Source organism: Capra hircus, chromosome 4 (genome assembly GCF_001704415.2).
Source record: "Capra hircus breed San Clemente chromosome 4, ASM170441v1, whole genome shotgun sequence".
Lineage (NCBI taxonomy): Eukaryota > Metazoa > Chordata > Mammalia > Artiodactyla > Bovidae > Capra > Capra hircus.
The window spans coordinates 28,489,368-28,511,229 of record NC_030811.1 but is presented as its reverse complement, the minus strand read 5'-3'; the positions used below and the strand labels follow the sequence as shown (position 1 = coordinate 28,511,229).

Below are 21,862 nucleotides of genomic sequence, written 5' to 3'. Positions count from 1 at the left end.
GATGTGAGAATCGGGTAACTGAAATAACTAATTCTAATTCCTAAGATAACAAAAATAAAAGGAGAAGCAATCAACAACTGTATACTTTGTTTACATGTGGGAGTGGAATATAAAAGTGAAATGTGAACTGCATTTCACAGAATTCCATAGACATGAATTAAACAAAGGCAAATCTTAAAAAAAAAATTATCAACAAGTCACTAAATGTATATCCATACAGTGCGGAACTGGTTATAGACTATCTTTAGGGTACACTAGCCATGAAATTAAAAGACGCTTACTCCTTGGAAGAAAAGTTATGACCAACCTAGACAGCATATTCAAAAGCAGAGACATTACTTTGCTGACTAAGGTCTGTCTAGTCAAGGCTATGGTTCTTCCAGTGGTCATGTATGGATGTGAGAGTTGGACTGTGAAGAAGGCTGAGCACCGAAGAATTGATGCTTTTGAACTGTGGTGTTGGAGAAGACTCATGAGAGTCCCTTGGACTGCAAGGAGATCCAACCAATCCATTCTGAAGTAGATCAGCCCTGGGATTTCTTTGGAAGGAATGATACTAAAGCTGAAACTCCAGTACTTTGGCCACCTCATGTGAAGAGTTGACTCATTGGAAAAGCCTCTGATGCTGGGAGGGATTAGGGACAGGAGGAGAAGGGGACGACAGAGGATGAGATGGCTGGATGGCATCACTGACTCGATGGATGTGAGTCTGAGTGAACTCCAGGAGTTGGTGATGGACAGGGAGGCCTGGCGTGCTGTGATTCATGGGATCGCAAACAGTCGGACACAACTGAGCGACTGAACTGAACTAGGGTACACCGTCAATACAGCATTCCCATGAAACTGAACCTGTCACCATTACTTAGTAGCAACAGCAGAAGTTAGGAGGGTCAAATAAAAGAGTCAGGAAACAGAAGCCATCAGTATCAGAAACAAAGAGAAATACACAGGTAGAGAAGCTATATAGATTAGAAGATGAGGAAACAGGAAAATAAACTTATAAGCGAAGACATATTGTGGACTAAAATAAGCCTGAAAATAACTGATGTAATGTTCCTGCTTTCTTTCTTTCCTTCCTTCAACATTCTCTTAGCACCAATTATATGCCAGGCACACTGGGAGGCATCAGTGATACAAAGACAAGATGTAATTCTTACTTGTAAACTCAGAATATGTTCTTGTACCCATAGCCTAATGTTTACAATAAATAATAAAACTGAAAGCTGTTCTGAGTTTTGCTACTAAAAATTATGCTTTGCTCTATAAGATATTAATCACAAAGAAGCAGAATTATATCAAAAAGTTTAACAATTTCTTGAACAATTAGAAAAAGGTGCTGCCAAAAATAAGCCACCCATAAAATAATATGCTCTAACTTAATAAACCCCTGTCCATCTTGACTTTATCACAGACGTTACATCTGACTTTTTCTTGAACGGTTAGATTAATACCAACGAAAAGGCAACAAATATCAAATGGCAAAGTAAGATAACAGAAACTATTTGCCAAGTGCTGGAAAGTATTTTGGCAGCAAACTCACAGCAATTGTAGTGATCACTGTAACCGAATTAACATATATTTATTGAGCTCATGAGCCAGGCATTGTGCTAAGTATACTACATATATCATTAAATTTTTATAAATTCCCACAACAAATCTATATACACCATAGTTTCTAATACCATCATTTTACAGACAAAAAAACTGAAGCTTAGGAAAACTAAGTAACTTGCCCAAACTACAGTTAGTAAGCAAAGGAGACATAGCTTGAACTCCAGTATGCCTGATTCTTGAAAGTCCATGCTTTAACCACTGTGCAATTCTGTTTTCCCAGAAGGAAATGGTGCCAGATACATGATGACACTCAGTAGTGCCTGTCGTTGAAGGAATGAATGAGACGATATAAAGCAGCTATTGCAGAGTATGCCCAAATGTGGAAAATACAAGAAGAGCAGAAGCAGTACTTTAAGGATTCACTAAATCACCAACTCAAATTGTGCAGCATAATTGTGGGTGTCTGGAAAATCGCAGCAACTGACAGAACGGCCTAATATGCTATTACAGGAAATGGAATGGCTCTTTTTGAGTAGAAACTCCAGGCTGTCTCTGAATCTACAAAGCCAAAGATGGAAACAGCACTGGTTCAGGAAAGGAACTGCAGGTGCTGATCAGAGAACATTTCTCACATTTTTCTCAGCATGCAAAGGATTGTTGATGCTATACTAACAGTCAAGACCAGAGGTTACCTTCAATTCTATCACCTTTAAAGTGGAAGAAAATCATGTAGACTGGAAAGGTTATAACATTCTGAAAGTGAAATACTGATCCCTCTTTTAGAAGACTGGCACCAAAAACTCCCTTTCACTGGGTCCAGGGCCATGTTTTATGGCACTGACTCTGCTATCACAATCACCAACAGCAGGACCAACATTCCCAGGAACAGCCAAAGTATGGCCAGCAACCCACAAAGAGGCCTGGCATGGGAGATTTGCCCAACAAGAATGCAGCTAATGGAACCAATCAGATTGTCTCTTTTAGCAGGCTAAATTCAAGCTATATGGAGAGGGAAAGTAGCTGAAAAACACAGAGAAGACAAGCAGCAGAAGTAACGAGGCAGTTATGTACCACACTAAGATGTCAAACGAGGTAACAGGTTGTGTTTTTTTTTTTTTTTTAAGGTAAAAGCACAGTCTGAGAAGGGCTAATAGCAGCCGAGAAGCCATACTCCTGCTGCTAAGAGGGTAACACCCAGGCACTAGAGTTGCATTACTTTTTCCTGGTTTCTCTAGTACTTAGTTGAAATCTACATGGTGAAGCCAGTCTGTATGATTATTCCTAGACTTTCCTAAGGCCGAGCCATTTCTCTCTTATCCCCACAATGCTCTCAAGGAAACCTCTCTTTACCAGCTATGGATCAATTTTAAAACTCTGCTTGCAACAATAAAAAGAGTAGCATGATGCTTTATAAAGGGTGCACATGGATTCACATATGTGCAATCAGATGACCTGGCAAACTGAGTGGTGGCTGGGTCTCACTTCCATCTTGCAGAATCTGTGGTTTGAAGACATTGTGTTCTTTAGCTCCAGTTAACTGTCTGAGGAAGAAATGACCTTCAAAGTATCTTAAACCTTACAAATTAATAATTCATATCATTACAATTATAGTTAGAAACTGAAAAGAGATCCAGGGCAGATAAAGGCAACAAAACCATCTCCTTTAAAAGTTTCTTCCTCTGGTGTTTGTTTATGTATCCAGATTTCAAGGCAAATAAGTGGTTTTGTCCACTTATAAGGAACAACAGGTAGTTAGTCAAGACAGCCAGGCAAAGAAAGGATAAATTGGAAAATTATGAAAACGTGGTGAGGAAAGTTTAACTTGGGGATATAAATACCGAAGATGACTCACAAATTTCACTAAGTGCATTGATGCCTAACTCTAGACAATCCCATTAGCCCATCTTATGCCCTCAAAGCCTGCCCATTCAAAGGAAAGAAGAATGAAGCTCAGAAAGTCTCAAACATCTACGACTGTCCAAATGTTGGATTCCAAGGAACTCAGTAAATAATCTGAAGAGCAAAAGGCATGAAAATGGCATGGCCACTCTCCTACAGAAGCTTATATAGAATGATCCTAACAATTTATATGTCAAAACCCCAAGAATACTACAAAAAACTCTTCTCCTCTGAAAGTTATTTTTTTCATATAATTCAATCACTTGTTCACACAATGTTCCTAGTATTTGGCTATTTTTTTTTCTTAGAAGTATTCCTCACTTTTTCTTCCCATCCAAAATAAAAACTACCAGACACAACCAGGTACTTCGAAATTTAGATCTATCAAACCATCAATATAGCCAAGAAGAGTCTCAACTTTTTAAAAATATTATTTTTGCACAGCTTAGAAAGAAACTCTGTCTAAAAGCCACAGTTCCATTTCTCAGAGCTAATTTCTTTTCAAGATAATTCCACAGATAGAAGGAATTAACTAATATTCAAAACCTGAGTTGTAAAAAGAGTTCTATGCATTTAGGCTTCACCCTGGTATAATAATTTCTCCTCTGAAAATAACACTAGTACACGCTCTTACACAGAAAGTGTTACCTGATTACATAGAGCAGGACACCCAGGCTGCAAGTTACTCAAGCATTCAAAGTGGGGTTATTTGTTTGTTTGGGTTTGGCTATGTTTTTCAACCACATCATTCTACTGCTTAAACATTACAATGTTTTGTATACCAGGAATATGCTCAGATACCTGACGGAAGAATTTGACTGTCAGAGTCATGAAGCCAGACAACCCAAGAATGGTAACCCTAGCACTTGATCTGTAGTTCAAATAAGAGTTTATCCAAACTGAGGGACAAAGGTTCTCTGGTGTTGCGATTATCCCCATACACAAAAATTTCTAAAATTGTCATCTTATGGTTAATAAAAACATGATCAATAACAGGCAGGTATGCAACTGAAATCTCTCAGCAGATAATTTAACAGTGCTTGGGCCTCAGCTGAAATGTGGAATACTGCCACTAATGACTATCACTGGCAAGACCTGTGAAAAGTACCGGTACTTATCTCTTCACGACACATTCACCAAAGCAATTCCTGACTTAGCCCAAATCATGTTCTCCTGAAGAATCCACTCTTTCTACAACTAAATACTTGCTTTTAAATAATTAGTTCATAATGTTTCAACTATGTTACTCAATATTCGCTCTATGTCAATATTTCACACATGCCCAAAACCAAAATATTGTGTGATATAACAGATACTAATGAGAATTTTAGGACAGATGGGTTGTTCTAAGGAGTAATGATAAAAACAAGCCTAACTTAACAATGAATGTGTTTAAAACTACCAATACCTTTTTCAAGATAAATGAAAGACACAGGAGTAGGAATGATAAGCCAGTAACATCAGATTAGAAGAAAACTGGTAGCAAGTAATAATATAGTTGGTTGTCATTTACCAATTAAACACAAAAGCAGCAGCTAAAATCTAATATATAGCAATGAACTCTCTTCTAAGGAGACATTTTCATTTAAACTTAACTTTACAAGGTAATAAAAAAAAATCCCACATTTATACTGTGAAATCCCACATTTATACTGTGATTACTTATGGCAATCATATCTAACAATTACTGTAACATGACAAGGACCATCCTAAGTGTTTTACACGGATCTTTGGTTTTCTTCTAAGAACAACTCTATCAGGTAAGAAATATTATTGTCAATTTATAAATGAGGCTAACTAGGATGTAGAATGTTTAAATAACTTAGCTTGCACAATATCACATAATTAATTTGTGGATCCAAAAATTTCACCAGTGAATCTACCTCGAGACCGTAACACCAAGCTGCCAACAAGTAATGTAGTCATACTTTGCAAACAATAAAATCTGCAAGTATAAGGTGCACTGATTAAGGCAACCCCATTTGTAGTCATACTTAGAGTCAAGTCTTAATTCTGTTTACTAGCTATGTGAGCTTGAATAAACCTAAACCACTGAACTTCTCTAAGCTTCTATTTTCTATTCTGTAAAGTGGGGATAATAAAGGAATAGTTCTTACTTCATAGAGTTGTTGGTGGATTAGAGGCATCAGGCATGTAAAAGATTAGCAAAGTACTTGGTATATAGTAAGCACTCCATGAATGCTATTTATTATCGGCTAATACTAAGAAATTCTCCTTATTACTATAAACTCTCATTTTAGTGCTGGTGGCACTTTCTAAAATAATTCAAATCTATCAATAATGAGATAAAAGTTTAGGAGATTAAGACCCAAACGTCTCAAAGTATATGACAGCACAATTTAGATGGAAAAGGTTACTACTTACTGTAACATCAAACATGTACTTATAGTGCCTGGGTATATATGAAAACGTTTAAGACACTAAACAAAATTATCAAGATGTAGTTAAAAATACACAGTCAGGCAAATTAATTCTGCTGTGTGCACAGGCAGTAAAACCTCCAAGCCTGAAGCAGATGCATCTTCAGTATTCAATAAATTCCCCTCCGTTTGTGGCATGAGAGTGGTGAATATATGCAGAGAAAAGAAGCCTGAAAAATAATAAACCTGACAAACTGAGTACAGATTGATAAAGATTCAGGAAGAAATGAGCTCTCTTTCCACCCTTTTACCTTCTTAAAAATATGTTTTAGCAATCTTGGTACTAATGATCTGTTAATTAACCAGAAGAGAAAAAAGAAAAGATAAGAGCTAAAAGCTCAGCTCAGTCTATACCCCAACCAGTAATGCTGAAGAAGCTGAACAGTTCTATGAAGACCTACAAGACCTTCTAGAACTAACACCCAAAAAAGATGCCCTTCTCATTATAGGGGACTAGAATGCAAAAGTAGGAAGTCAAGAAACACCTGGAGTAACAGGCAGATTTGGCCTTGGAGTACAGAATGAAGCAGGGCAAAGGCTAACAGAGTTTTGCCAAGAGAATGCACTAGTCATAGCAAATACCCCCTTCCAACAACACAAGAGAAGACACATGGACATCACCAGATGGTCAACACTGAAATCAGACTGATTATATTCTTTGCAGCCAAAGATGGAGAAGCTCCATACAGTCAGCAAAAACAAGATCAGGAGCAGACTGTGGCTCACAGTGAATTCCTTATTGCCAAATTCAGATTTAAATTGAAGAAAGTAGGGAAAACCACTAGACCATTCAAGTATGACCTAAATCAAATCCCTTACGATAATACAGTGGAAGTGACAAACAGATTCAAGGGATTAGATCTGATAGACAGAGTGCCTGAAGAACTATGGACAGAGGTTCGAACATAGTATAGGAGGCAGTGATCATGACCATCCCCAAGAAAAAGAAATGCAAAATGGCAATATGGTTGTCTGAGGAGGCCTTGCAAATAGCTGAGAAAACAAGAGAAGTGACAGGCAAAGAAGAAAAGGAAAGATATACCCATTTGAATGCAGAGTTCCAAAGAGCAAGGAGAGATAAGAAAGCCTTCCTCAGTGTTCAATGCAAAGAAATAGAGGAAAACAATAGAATGGGAAAGACTAGAGATCTCTTCAAGAAAATTAGAAATACAAAGGGAAAACTTCATGCAAAGATGGGCACAATAAAGGACAGAAATGGCATGGACCTAACAGAAGCATAAGATATTAAGAGGTGGTAAGAATATTTCATGACCCAGATAACCATGATCATGTGATCACTCACCTAGAACCAGACATCCTGGAATGCAAAGCCAAGTGGGCCTGAGGAAGCATCACTATGAACAAAGCTAGTGGAGGTGATGGAATTCCAGTTGAGCTATTTCAAATCCTGAAAGATGATGCTGTGAAAGTGCTGCACTCAATATGCCAACAAATTTGGAAAACTCAGCAGTGGCCACAGGACTGGAAAAGGTCAGTTTCGATTTCAATCCCTAAGAAAGGCAATGCCAAAGAATGCTCAAACTACCACACAAGTACACTCTTCTCACACACTAGCAAAGTAATGCTCAAAATTCTCCAAACCAGAAGTCCACAGTACATGAACCACGAATTTCCAGATGTTCAAGCTGGATTTAGAAAAGGCAGAGGAAGCAGAGATCAAATTGCCAGCATCTGCTGGATCATCGAAAAAGCAAGAGTTTCAGAAAACCATCTGCTGCTGCTGCTGCTAAGTCACTTCAGTCATGTCGGACTCTGTGCGACCCCATAGATGGCAGCCCACGAGGCTCCCCCATCCCTGGGATTCTCCAGGCAAGAACACTGGATCACAACAAACTGTGGAGAATTCTTCAAGAGATGGGAATACCAGACCAGCTGACCTGCCTCCTGAGAAATCTATATGCAGGTCAAGAAGCAAGTTAGAACTGGAAATGGAACCAAAGACCGGTTCCAAATCAGAAAAGGAGTACATCAAGGCTGTATTTTGTCACCCTGCTTATTTAACTTATATGCGGAGTATATCATGTGAAATGCCAGGCTGGATGAAGCATAAGCTGGAATCAAGATTGCCGGGAGAAACATCATTAACTTCAGATATGCAGATGACACCACCCTTATGGCAGAAAGTGAAGAAGAACTAAAGAGCCTCTTGATAAAAAAGAGGAGAGTGAAAAAGTTGGCTTAAAAGTCAACATTCAAAAAACTAAAATCATGGCATCTGGTCCCATCACTTCATGGGATACAGATGGGAAAACAGTGGAAAGAGTGTCAGCCTTTATTTTGGGGGGCTCCAAAATCACTGCAGATGGTGACTCCACCCATGAAATTAAAAGATGCTTCCTCCTTGGAAGAAAAGTTATGACCAACGTAGACAGCATTAAACAGCAGAGACATTACTTTGCCAACAAAGGTCCGTCTAGTCAAGGCTATGGTTTTTCCAATAGTCACATATGGATGTGAGAGTTGGACGCTAACAAAAGCTAAGCACCAAAGAACTGATGCTCTTAAACTGTGGTGTTGGAGAAGACTCTTGAAAGTCCCTTGGAATGCAAGAAGATCCAACCAGTCCATCCTAAAGAAGATTAAAATTGGAAGGACTGATGTTGAAGCTGAAACTCCCATACTTTGGCCAGCTGATACAAAGAACTGACTCATTTGAAAAGACCCTGATGCTGGGGAAGACGGAAGGTGGGAGAAGGGGACGACAGAGGATGATATGGTTGTATGGCATCACTGATGCGATGGACGTGAGTTTGAGTAGGTTCTGGCAGTTGGTGATGGACAGGGAAACCTGGCGTGCTGCAGTAGTTCATGGGGTTGCAGAGTTGGACACAACTGAGCAACTGAACTGAACTGAGAAGCTCACAACAGAGGTCAAAGGAAAAGAGTGCAGAAACATTATAAGCGAGAAGAAGAAAGAATCTGGAAAGTTAGAAAAGCCAAAGTAAGTGTTCTTGTTTAGTTGCTGAATCGTGTCCAACTCTTTGTGACTCCACAGACTGTAGCCCACCAGGTCTCTGTCCATGGATTTCCCAGGCAAGAATACTGCTGGGTTTGTAATTTCCTCCTCCAAGGGATCTTCCTGACCAAGGGATCAAAAAGCCTCTCCGGCACTGGCAGGTAGAGTCTTTAATGCTGAGACACCAGGGAAGTCCAGTTTAAATGAAACACATTTTTTCCTACAATTCTGTCATGGGCCAAATGCCTTAGAAACCAAACAACTACTAGCCAATCTCAAGACTGCTGACACTTACTCCTCTTCCATCTTGAGGTTTCCATTAGCTTTGAAAGTCAGAGAAGACAGAAAGAATACCTCAAAATAGAAAAGGATTTTGCCTAACAGCACAGACAACTTCACACTGCCCATATCTTACAGCTCAGCCAGAGGTCAACTACGAGACCCTGTCTGAATCATAACCCTGGTAATCTAAAAGATTCTGTTAGAAAAGTAAATTCTAAAACTCCTAAGGACCTAGATTATTTCCCTAGGCCACTACAGGAAATCGGGAGACCTAATTTCTGCAGTTACAGAAGCATTTCAAATCTTTCTCAGTGGTCATGCCATTTGAAGACATCTTTTGTAACTTCATAGCAGGAAATGATACTTACTTGGGCCTATATCTCCATTATCTACTTGCCGTAACAACTACTGGGAAAGTTCTCTCTCTATACACAAGGTCAAACCCATAGCAAAACCATACAACTCCCCCATTACTGCATCCATAGGCTCTCTGACCATAAAGCAATGTAACAAACACACATTCCTAAAGTAAAGGTACTTTTCAACAATACAAGCAAGGTGTCAACTGAAAATTTGTTGTGTATTGTGTGTATAAATACATAAGCCAAATTTTATATATATGGGGGTGTATCTATATGAGCCAAAATTTATATACGTGTATACATATATATATATATGAGCAAAATGCTATCTTTATGTGTGTATATAAAAATAAAACTAAGCTAAAAATTAAGGATGGATAATTTATTACTCTTTAAGAATGTATACACTGTTTAAAAAGTTTCTGTTCTTGAGGCAGGGAGAAAGCGGGGGGAAAGGAACATGAACCCCAAAAATGGTTACTGTGCATTCAAAGTGTATCTGCAATGTTAAACAATCAACACCTGCTTAGGGAATTCCACGGCAATCTAATGGTTAGGACTCCACACTCTCACTGCTATGGGCCCAGGTTTGAAACCTGGTCAGGGAACTAAAATCCCACAAGCAGCAAGGCATGGTCAAAAAAATAAAAATAAAACCACCTGCTTAGTGTCAGCCATACTCATCCAGTTCTCACTTGCACTTTACAAACTTAAAAAGTTGAAGTCAAGCCATACCTTTTATTGTTTTTCCTCTTCCACCAATATGATTTAGGAGTAAAAGATATCTTCAGGAAAAAAGAAGTTGAATTCTATAGAAAAACTGTTGATCAAACAACAGCAAAGGTAGATATAATTTGTACCCAGAGATAGATCTTAAAGTAAGGCATATTTGATAGTTCTTTACCTGATTAACCACTGCTGCCCCTCACTCCACAACAAAAAATGCTACAAATACTTGCTTATACAGCCTACATGCAAAAAGCTCTGGCACAAATTTCTTAGGCCTTTTCTCAAAAGCCTCATCCTCTTGAGATGACAAAGCCCAAGAGTCAAAATAAAATCAAAAAGTTAAGGATGAAGACCAGAAAGGAATACAAAGAACAAAGACTTTCTAATCACTTCTTACATGTTCATTCTACTCTTCTTAACTGGTCCGAGTTCTCTAACTCCTATGTCTCCCATGATCCATTAATTTAGCTACTATGATAAAATATTCTTATTCTCTCCAGGCCCTTCTAATCTGAACAAGTCCTGACATAGTGGCCTTTTTTTTAAACGCTATGACCCCAATGAGATCTTTTTATAGCCCTTGGAACCCTGATGCTCCCTCCTAAATTCCTGCTCTGTGACCCTAATGTTATGACAGAGGAGACAAACTATGTGAATGGTCCTGTGAAAGCAACTGAGTGGAGGAAGGGGATTGCTGCAATTGGGCTCCACAAGCATCAGGCTATTTCTGTTTCTTCCCTACAGAATTTAAGAAGTAAAGTAGAAAGGAAAAGGCTGGCATACACATGGGAAGTTGCAGCAAAGAGCTACCCCAAGGTTTTTAGGAATCCTCATTATCTTTCCATTTGTTATAGGCAGTTAAGTCTGGAGAAATATCTTTGGAATGTCTTGTGTGTAGGGATGCATAAAAGATAACACCTTGCAAAAGTCAAACATACAGGTTTAATAATGTGCCACTAATGAAGATGGTTTATAAATGAAAAAACACCTACACATTTAGTTCCCTAAATATATTATGCTATTAATCATTAAAGTTAGACCTATAAGTACAAGTTTTCCATATGTGGAAAAGTAAATCTGTTTTTAAATTAAAGAGAAATTATCACTCTAACTCTTAAAAATAAAACGATCAGGATAAATTTCAAGTGTAGCCGCTCAGTCATTGAATAAATTTAAATTTGATAATAAAACATTTAAGTTTCAACCAATGCACCTTCGCTGAAGCACATTTAGCTGAAATAACTTCGAGTCTGGTTTATTTCCATCACATATAGTACATTTTTCCAACAAGAGCATGTACATTCAATATAGAACATTTCCAGCAAGTTACAGTCTTTCTACTTTCCTTTCACAGTATATTTTAGTGCAAAGCACTGGGAAGGGTAAATGCTTTTCTAGCTATAAAATCATTTTATTATGACCTTGTGGATCTTCAACATTTTAAAATTTTATATGAAAAGTATATAGATGGACAGGGTCCCTCCTAAGTTTACATGTGAAACTATATAAAAACACGGTATATTCTCCTGCTGTACCTTTTAAAATTATAATTTGACAAAAATTACTAAAAATTATTTAAAAATAAAGTATTCCCTAAAAAATACAAAATATTGATACACAAAAACCTGCCCAATATTTCATTAAAGATAGACGTACTTCTGTTTTCCCTAAAATCTTGATTACAAAAATGGACAAAAATTTATTATTTTTTAAATTTTTCAGTAGGAATCAAATATTATCTAAAGTGGTCATCTAAGATTTTACTTGGGAGAGGGGGAAAAAGCAGGGTATACACCCCAATCTTCCTTTTTTAGCAATATTTAAAGAAATAAACTAATATTGTAAAAAATGGTTGTGCAGGGATTGTCTGCATCCATAAAATTTCAGTAAGCTATTTACTACTGCCTTCATATTAACATCAGTAAATGTGCGGTCTTTAAAAAAACCTGAAAATTTAAGTTGCATCTATCATTAAAGTGCTTTGAATGAAATTTAAAGAAATACAGGGGAATGTTTAATTTTCATAAAAACCTCAGATGTTTACAAATGAAGAACGTGATGATCCATGGGAGAAAATGAACTGCAACTTTTCTGTAGTATAAATTTTAGAATAAAACCTGCAAACATTTAAGTGCTGTAGAACAAGTTAGAAATAAATGGATGTAAAAATAATTACAAATATTTAGCAGGCTAAATATCTATAATGTGCTGATATTAATTTATCTTTTGGTCCTAACATACACTCACTAGGAAATTATGTATCTGTACAATCCAAATAAAAATTCTGCCAAATGAAGCAGAACAAAACTAAAATCGCTAAGATAAAGTCTTTGTTAATTAAAAATCACCAGTGGTGATATTTTCTTCAGGTTGTTGATCACTTTAATCAACAAACTGTTGGAAAACAAAATTTGCACCATTTGTGTAGAAAACATAGACCAAATGCACAAAGGTGGTTAGTTGATGGATTGTGATGACAGTACTTAATGTCACAGCTACTTGAAAGTGCTGGAAGAGGCAGTGCCTTAGAAACAAGTGGTTAGATGGTTATTATTTTAGTCAGAAAACAGCAGTTACAGTCATATATTTATCAAAACTTTTTCTTTTTCCTCATAGTACCATTTGAAGATGTTTAGTGGTTCTAACACCAATTTAAAGTCTTTCCACAAAAATGAACTCCAAACCTTTTCGTACATCACTTGAAGTTATCTGAGGAGAAATGGGAATAAATGAACACTTTTGAGTTTACCAATAAAACCTTATTTTTAGAATTATACAATAAATGACTTCTAAAGAATGGTTTCATCTCAAGTTTTCCACACACAAAAAAATGTGATAGTCAAACCACATTTAACCTACTCAGCACTCAAACTAAGTATACTGCTTTAGAACCTGAATCCAAAACTACTTTAATACTAATTAAATATATTAAATGCCTTAATACGAGGGACACAGGTACTGAAGGTAAACTTTTAAAAATACAGGGAGATTTACGAAAACAAAAGGGAGTCTACACCTTATTTTACATTGCATTTTAAAAATCTACATTTGTCCCAAAACCCTCTAAAAAAGTAATATTATTTTCTTTTTCCCCAATAGGGATTTTACTTTTCAACACACAACCATAAAAAAAAAGAAAAAAACCCTACTTAATAATATTAACTATGTTGAAATGATCACCAAAAGTTTATTTAAACAAAAAGGTAAAAATAAAGAGGATCTGGGACCTAAACAATCACTTTCCATAGATCAAAACTAAAACACAGTAACTAACACATACTTCCAAGGAAAAGGGAAAATAACCCAAACTTTTCTTTATCGAGTCTTCCCCTTTGCCTGGAAGCACTATGTTAAATGTAACTAATAAATGCTAATTGTTCTAAATTCAATTTGGGGGTTGTATTTTTTCTGAGTGCAGCACTTTATTTAGCCGTCACAGATTAATTTTTACAGTAATTACAGTGCCTCAAAAGACGTTTTTCCTATAATTATCGCCTTCACAAATTCATTCTAATATACTTAACTTTCCCACAATGTATTAATTAGTAGACTAAGTCACTGAATCAAATTAAACCTGTGCAAAGTTAGTTAAACAGAAGACTTCTATTGTAAACATAAGCCAATATTAATGTATATATTTTACAACATTGAGAGGAAATCACTGACCCTGTGCCATCTATCTATGACTATATTGCATTGTCCTGTGGAAGATTAAGTTCTGAAGTTAACTTTTGTTCCCAAGCCACTGGAATAAAGGTCACTGAAGAGGTAAATGCAATATGCACATCACTCTTGCAGTTCCCACTGCCATAAGATATATGGAAGCAAACGTGTTAAAATGGAACCAGCTATAAATTATGGTCAAATGATTTTTTTAGTTCGATGGGGGGAAATAAAGCAAAACTCTGTAACTGTTCCTCACCAGACAAGAGCCTTAGATCTTGTACTTCGGCCTTTGGTTTTGTTTCCTTCAGGTGAATTGGAAGCATTTGCCTTATGAGTTTTCTTATGATGTTCAAGATAAGTCTTTTTGGCAAATGCCTTTCCACATTTATTGCATCTGTGAAGAGAAAAGTTTTTTGTGACTTTTACTTCAATACCAACATCAGCTACTTCATACTTTTTACTAGGAGAGTTAGAAGTGCCATCATGTTTTGCATCACTATGTTTTGCTTCGTCTCTTGAAGGGCCTCTTTTTGTCACTTTATTTAGAACGAAATCAATGGGCTTTTTTATAGCTCTGATCTCTAAACTGGCTGTTATTTTCCCAAGATAACGGGATGACTTTTTATGAACCACAGTTATATGTCGTATCACATCACGCTTCCGACGAGTTTCGTAAGTGCAAAGAGGACACTTGTAGAATTTAACATAAATGTTATTCCCATCTGTGTGCAATTCAATGTGTTTAGTCAAGTTCTGTTTCGAAGTAAACTGACGTTTACAAAGTTTACAGTAAAGTTGCTTAAAATCAAAGCCAGCTGAAAGTTTTGGTTTCCTGGTTTTTTGCTGGCCACCTGCAGCAGACAGACTAGTTGATTTAGGGCTTTCAGAGTCTTGTTTAACTTTATTTTTCTGTGCTGCCGGTGTGTTCTTTTTTTCATTTGAATGATTTGTTCCCTTTAATTCATTCTGTGGAGAATGGGTAATGGAAGGGGGTGAAGATTCTACAGAATCTGCTGGTTCAACTTTAACTTTTATTTCTGAACTGCTGGCAGTATTATTGGGGCCTTTCTCTCTTTTAGAGTTTGTTCCAGAAAGAGTTATCTTGTGGACAATTTGCATATGTCTTTTAAGCATTATTTGTGAACTATATTTCCTCTTGCAAAGAAGGCATTTGCATGCAGTTAAATTGTATTCAGCCTTTGAAGACGACTTTTGTTTTCGAGTCTTAAAAGATTTTTTAGGAGAAACAGAATCCAGGAACAAAGGTTGCCCAGGCTTTGTTGCTATATCAGGAGTAATTGAATCCCTCCTTAGTCCTCTATGAACTTCATCAAAATGCCTCCTTACATTCGCTTTTGTAGCAAATGATTTACAACATACTGGACAACTCCTACTTAATGGAACTAGAACATTCTTACTGCGTCCTTTAGAGGACTGGTTTGGATTCTTTCGTGTTTCAATGTACTTTTTTAGTTCTTCCATCTTTTTCTTGTGTACTTTTCGAATGTGACGACGAACACCTCGTCTGGAATTGAAATCTTTTCTACAAAGACAACATATCAACTGGTGACCAAAATCAGAATTGTCAGAAGTTTCCAAGTCAGCCTGTGATTCCTGCGGTTGTTCATCAGATGGAGGTGCAATGTCATCTGCAACAATTTCAACAGGAGGGGGCTCTACAGTTTCCACCTCTGTGTCTGTAACTGGAACTGTTTTAGACTGTTCAGTGCTAGTTTCCTGTATTTGAACTTCAGGCTGTTCAGGAGTACTGCTTGACTCTGTGACTTCAGTGGGATTATCAGTCCTTGAAATATATTGAAACACTGCATTTTGATTAGTTTCTATAGGTTCTAGTTTAATAATGTATTCTCGCTTGTCCACACTTGGATATATGGCTTCTAGGAGGTCGTTTATGGCTTGGCTTTGTTTATCATTTACATCAGGAAGGTCTGTTAAGGAAAAAACAACATTTTAATCTGAAATAATTAGCCTGCTCTAGTCCTCTAATATTTTTAAATGTATTATTAACCTGTCTTAAAATTTATTATTAATTTGTATTTATTTTTATAAGACTATTATCTACTTCTCAGTATTTTATGAGGCTAAAAAACTAGTACTGATTAAATTAAAATTTGCTTTAATTTAAAATCTCATCATGGTACGCAAATGTTAAGGAATAGATACAATCTGAAGAGCTACTTAATATAAGGGCCCTTAATATAAAATATTTAAGCAGATGGGTATCCCAAACAATAAAAATAATACTTCATATTTTTAGGCTAGCAAAGGAAAGTCAAAAGTTCTCATAATCCAAGATGGATAAAATACCATGAAGTATGTTAGTATAAAAATCATTTTTTTTCTTTTTTTTTAGAAAACATAACAGCATTCCTATTAATTTAATCCATAATAATCTAATCTAATTGTATGGGGACATTTGAACATCTTATGGAAAATGAAAAAGATTTTATAGGAAAACTTAGAAACATAAATGATGATGTATAGAAGTGTTGGTTAAATTCAGTCCTATTACATGTCTTAACATGGCACAATTCTATTAAACCAATGATTAAAAACTATAAATTAATTCCAAAAACAGAGCTAGTTTTATTTTCTTGTGCAATATAATTACTCTGTCTATAGGCAACCTAACATTCCTATGGTAACAGAGTTGGCTAACACTGGTTATGTTCCTACATACAACGCTAAAATCTAGCTACAAATACAGTATTAAATCTGATAACCACTTAGAAATCAAGAAATGACTTATCATAATTCTTCTGGTCTACTAATCTTTCTTTTTAAAATGGATAAAGTAGTGTCTGTAAGAATACTTTCACAGAAGAATTTCTAGAATAAGTATCACAGAACAGTATACAGTAATCCAGCAAATCCATTCATCTATTTCCCTCTAAAATTCAACTAAACTTTAGTTCACACCAAAAACTAACACAGAATAACTACCAGAAAGTTAATTAAATTCCTACTAGTTCCTTAATTGCAAGGTTAGATTTGAAACTCATTTCTAGACTGCCTTTTCATTTACATCTCAAGGATAAAAGAAGTATAGTAAGATCTAACAGGGGTAGGAAAAACTTCAAGACAAATATGAAATTTTTGTTTCATCTATTTCCTATATTTTAAATCACTTCATACTAATAATTAAAGTGGTACTTTTGCTATTTGGAGTTTTGCACTCCATTCCCATCCCCAAAAGGTTAAGTTGAAAAATGCACAAAGTCCACAATGCAACTGAAATATCAAACTGACAATATAACTTCTACATTTTGTTAAGTCCACAGAGTTAAATCCCTGAACAAAAAACAATGAAAGTAATCTATGACTCAATAAAATGTTAAGGAATTTATGTTAGCTCTTTAAAGCAAGAAAACAGTATCATTATATACACTGCAACTTAATCATACACACACAATATACTTAACAAACATTTGGTTACACAAAAACTTCATTACCTTACTACCTGCCTTCATTACATAAAGCTATTTCAGATTTCAGGTTAGCTTGTAACACAATCCAATTTCTGATAAAACTGAGAATAAAACTGATCTTCAAATCAAGACCCAGAAAACATTAGAAACATTATCAATTATTTTTTAATGCTCTCCACAATACCTCCAAAATCAATTTATTTACTCATTCTTTGCTCTATTTTCAACCTTCTCATTTACTTAAGGAGAATCTAAGTAAACAATGAGTCATATCTGATAACAAGCTGCTAAGAAGTAAAAATACAAACACCCCCATCAAGCATCAATATTTTAATTTAAAATCCTGAATATAAACTGTATAGTTCACATAAACAATCAAAAATAATATCCAATGTTTTAGTACATATAAATGTAGTAAAAATCTAACTTCATTTATCTTTAGCAAAATCCAAGGGACAGATATTAAAAAATAGATATTAAATTATCTCTTTTAAGAAACCAAATATATAACACTGAGTCAAGTATTTTATTTTGTTCTCCATCACTAAGTCATCTGTAACCAGATACTGATACCACTCTAATGTGAATGTGCAGCTACAGTATAAGAACACACAGTAAACGCATAAATGAACATATGAATAAAACTTACTGTCATCCATCTGCAGACTTGGTGGGCAGTAGAATTTTTTATGGGTAATTAAATTTGGCAATCCTCTGAAGAGACTGCGGCATAATTTACATTCAAAAATAGTGTCCACGTCTTTTAATAAAATATGCTTAAGTTGTTTAGTTCCTGAGAAAAAAAAGAAAGCACAAAGGTAACTTTAACATGTACTTTTAAACTGGAAAATCACTGCTGACAATCCAAAAGTGTGGTTTTACTCTTTAAAACAAAATGCAGGCACTGCCAGTATCTACCACACTATACTCAAAAATAAGTTATAAACTACATTCTTTTTTTTTTTTAGTTTTTTATTTTTTAAATTTTAAAATCTTTAATTCGTACATGCGTTCCCAAAATAAACTACATTCTAAGCAAAATTTTATCACTTGGATGTTAGGACACCTGAAACTGATGGTCTTTTTCTAATTCAGCAGCCAATCAACTCCTGGAATGTCTTGGCAATGGTTCTAGTATCTGCTTGATCGTCACAATGACCTGGTAATAAAAATGTACATGACCCACTCCTGGAGATTCTGATGCAACAGACCTGGAGTCGTACAGAAGAATTAAATGCCACCTCAACCCAAGTTTTTGGCTTGTTCTTCCAGCTCTCTTTTGTACTACGAAGTAAACATGAAGTAACACATTTCCCCCTGATTACTTAAAGAAGGTCAAAAAAGTCTCACAAGATTATCTGTGCCTTTCTTTTTAAATTCAGCTCAAACTACTTGCGGTTCTGGGCCAACATGGGATTATTATCATTTAGCAGACAGTACAGAATCCTTGGTCCATGGTTTTGAATTTTGCTTAGGTCTCTTAATACTACTAGAAATTTATTGAAAGCCTTTCTCCCTCAAATACTCACCCTAATTGCAATTAATTAAATAGTGACAGAACTACTAGTTTAAAGCCTGTCTGCCACTAGACTATAAATTCCAAAGTGGCCAAGACCAAGCCTGTCTTATTTACAAAGTTCTCAGTTCTAACAACACTGAATAAATATTCACTGAAGAAAAGCCACTTATCTACAGAATCTAAGCATTATGATAGAACATCAAAAGGCAGGCAGAAAATAAACAGCAACAAGCCCTCCTGAAGTATTTAAAATAAAACACAAATAGAACCTCTTTTGTCACTGCTTCCTACTGGTGGTTGACACAGGTAAATGGACAAAATTGATCTCTGTTCACTAATTAATGAGCCTTCAGTTTCTTCAAAGAAATACAAAAAAGGAAAATAATATTGAATTAAATAGGAAAAAAACAAAAGTGTCCTAAAAAATACCATGAAGGCTATCCAGGTACACAGTGACTATTAAGCTTTGGGACTACCAGAGAATAAACACAATCTCAGTGGCATAATTAATACTGTTCAGTTCAGTTGCTCAGTCGTGTCTGACTCTTTGCGACCCCATGAATTGCAACACACCAGGCCTCCCTGTCCATCACCAACTCTTGGAGTTCACTCAGACTCACGTCCATTCGAGTCAGTGATGCCATCCAGCCATCTCATCCTCTGTTGTCCCCTTCTCCTCCTGCCCCCAATCCCTCCCAGTATCAGAGTCTTTTCCAGTGAGTCAACTCTTCGCATGAGGTGGCCAAAGTACTGGAGTTTCAGCTTCAGCATCATTCCCTCCAAAGAAATCCCAGGGTTGATCTCCTTGCAGTCCAAGGGACTCTCAAGAGTCTTCTCCAACACCACAGTTCAGAAGCATCAATTCTTCTGTGCTCAGCCCTCTTTATAGTCCAACTCTCACATCCATACATGACCACTGGAAAAACCACAGCCTTGACTAGACAGACCTTAGTCGGCAAAGTAATGTCTCTGCTTTTCAATATGCTCTCCAGGTTGGTCATAACTTTTCTTCCAAGGAGTAAGCGTCTTTTAATTTCTTGGCTGCAGTCACCATCTGCAGTGATTTTGGAGCCCAAAAAAATAAAGTTTGACACTGTTTCCACTGTTTCCCCATCTATTTGCCATGAAGTGATGGGACCAGATGTCATGATCTTCGTTTTCTGAATGTTGAGCTTTAAACCAACTTTTTCACTCTCCACTTTCACTTTCATCAAGAGGCTTTTTAGCTCCTCTTCACTTTCTGCCATAAGGGTGGTGTCATCTGCATATCTGAGGTTATTGGTATTTCTCCCAGCAATCTTGATTCCAGCTTGTGCTTCTTCCAGCCCAGCATTTCTCATGATGTACTCTGCATAGAAGTTAATTAAGCAGAGTGACAATATACAGCCTCGACATACTCCTTTTCCTATTTGGAACCAGTCTGTTGGTCCATGTCCAGTTCTAACTGTTGCTTCCTGACTTGCATATAGGTTTCTCAAGAGGCAGGTCAGGGGCTCTGGTATTCCCATCTCTTTCAGAATTTTCCAGTTTATTGTGATCCACACAGTTAAAGGCTTTGGCATAGTCAATAAAGCAGAAATAGGATCCATAAAAGTTAAGCATTTCTGATTCAATCTTTTGCAATTTGTTTACCTTTAATTTTTAATTTTCATCATGTTGCATTTTATCATCATTTTAAAGATGTTAGCCTTCAAATTTCTATTGCAAAATGATTACCACATTATCATAACTTTACTAAGTCTTCAGAGATTCCAATTCTGATATCATCTAGCTGTGTGACCTTAAAGCTGTGTGCACTTTGGTTTATTCATCTTATGAAACAAACCAAACCTATCTTTGGAGAATATGAAAGAAAATATGAACCTAAATTCCAGAAGAATTAAAATATATATATATAATGAAATCGTTTCTACCACTTCCCAAATCCAATTCAAAGTTTATTTCACGAGATCATACTACCACAAAACCAGAAAACATATTTTAAAAGATTCAGAAGATAACTTGGGTATTAGTCATTGTGTAAAAGTAAGTTCACACACACACATACACTTCTCTAGTCTATTTCACATTACAAAATATATTGGCAATAAACTGCTTATATATTTAGTTCATAGTTAACCTCATAAGTAATTGACAAACTATGAGAGGTAGGCTGATGATAAAGAACACTTTAGATAAATTTCTGTAATTGATCTACATATAATTCTTAGTAAGTATAGGTGGGTGTATTACCAGACAGAAGAAAACATAGGGAAATTTTGCATATTTTAATCCTAAATTAAAAAACCAGCTAGACCCATACTACAAATTCAATTCTGCCTTTAAAGATACTAAACTGTTTAAAAGGATTGAAGGACACAGAAATAATCTGAATGAGGTTTAGCTATAACTAGAAACTACAACATGAAGTTATACATAAAAAACATTACTTGTAAAAACTTAAAGACTGCACCCCTAAATCAGATATCATCTACCAGGTTATCTCAATCAACCATAACAAAAAAAAAGGTATTTGATTCAACCTTGACTAATTAATCTTAATTATCAAATCACAAAAAACACTCTACCACCCTCACACCACTTATGCGCGCGCGCGCACACACACACACACACACACACACACACACACACAGTTGTATCGATCCAAGCAAACCAAATTTCTTACAGGTCCTTGGATTCACCAAATTCTCTCACTTTTCAGGCCTTCTCCTATGTTTCTTTCTCTCTGCCTATAACATTCTCCCCATTTCCCTCGTCTGGCCCACTTCTAATAATCCTTCAGATTCCAGGTTAGATGTCATTTCCTCCAGGAAGCCTTCTTAGACCCTCCTGTTTCCTGTTAAGAATTCTTCCCCTATACTCCTGGAGTACCCTGTACACCTATACCATATTATCTCACTATTTTGTGACTAGATACTTTAATCTTCATTAAACTGGAAACTCTAAGGGGACAGAAAAGATACCTTTGATGTTCACCACTGTAT

The 21,862-nt window shown here is 36.1% G+C and overlaps 1 protein-coding gene across 2 annotated transcripts in view; it reads right to left on the bottom strand.

Annotated features, from left to right (window-relative positions):
- ZNF800 (zinc finger protein 800) overlaps positions 1 to 21,862 on the bottom strand; it is a 50,487-nt gene that overhangs the window by 15,514 nt on the left and 13,111 nt on the right. The window contains exons 4-6 of one of the 2 annotated variants that reach the window (XM_018046970.1): positions 18,009 to 18,152; positions 14,167 to 15,859; positions 11,167 to 12,953 (exon numbers count right to left, since the gene is read on the bottom strand). In XM_018046970.1, the coding sequence (XP_017902459.1) occupies position 12,953; positions 14,167 to 15,859; positions 18,009 to 18,152 (1,838 nt within the window). In that variant the 3' untranslated portion in view covers positions 11,167 to 12,952. Of the gene's footprint in view, positions 1 to 11,166; positions 12,954 to 14,166; positions 15,860 to 18,008; positions 18,153 to 21,862 lie in introns of those variants that run through there. The other variant, XM_018046969.1, reaches the window with a different exon arrangement.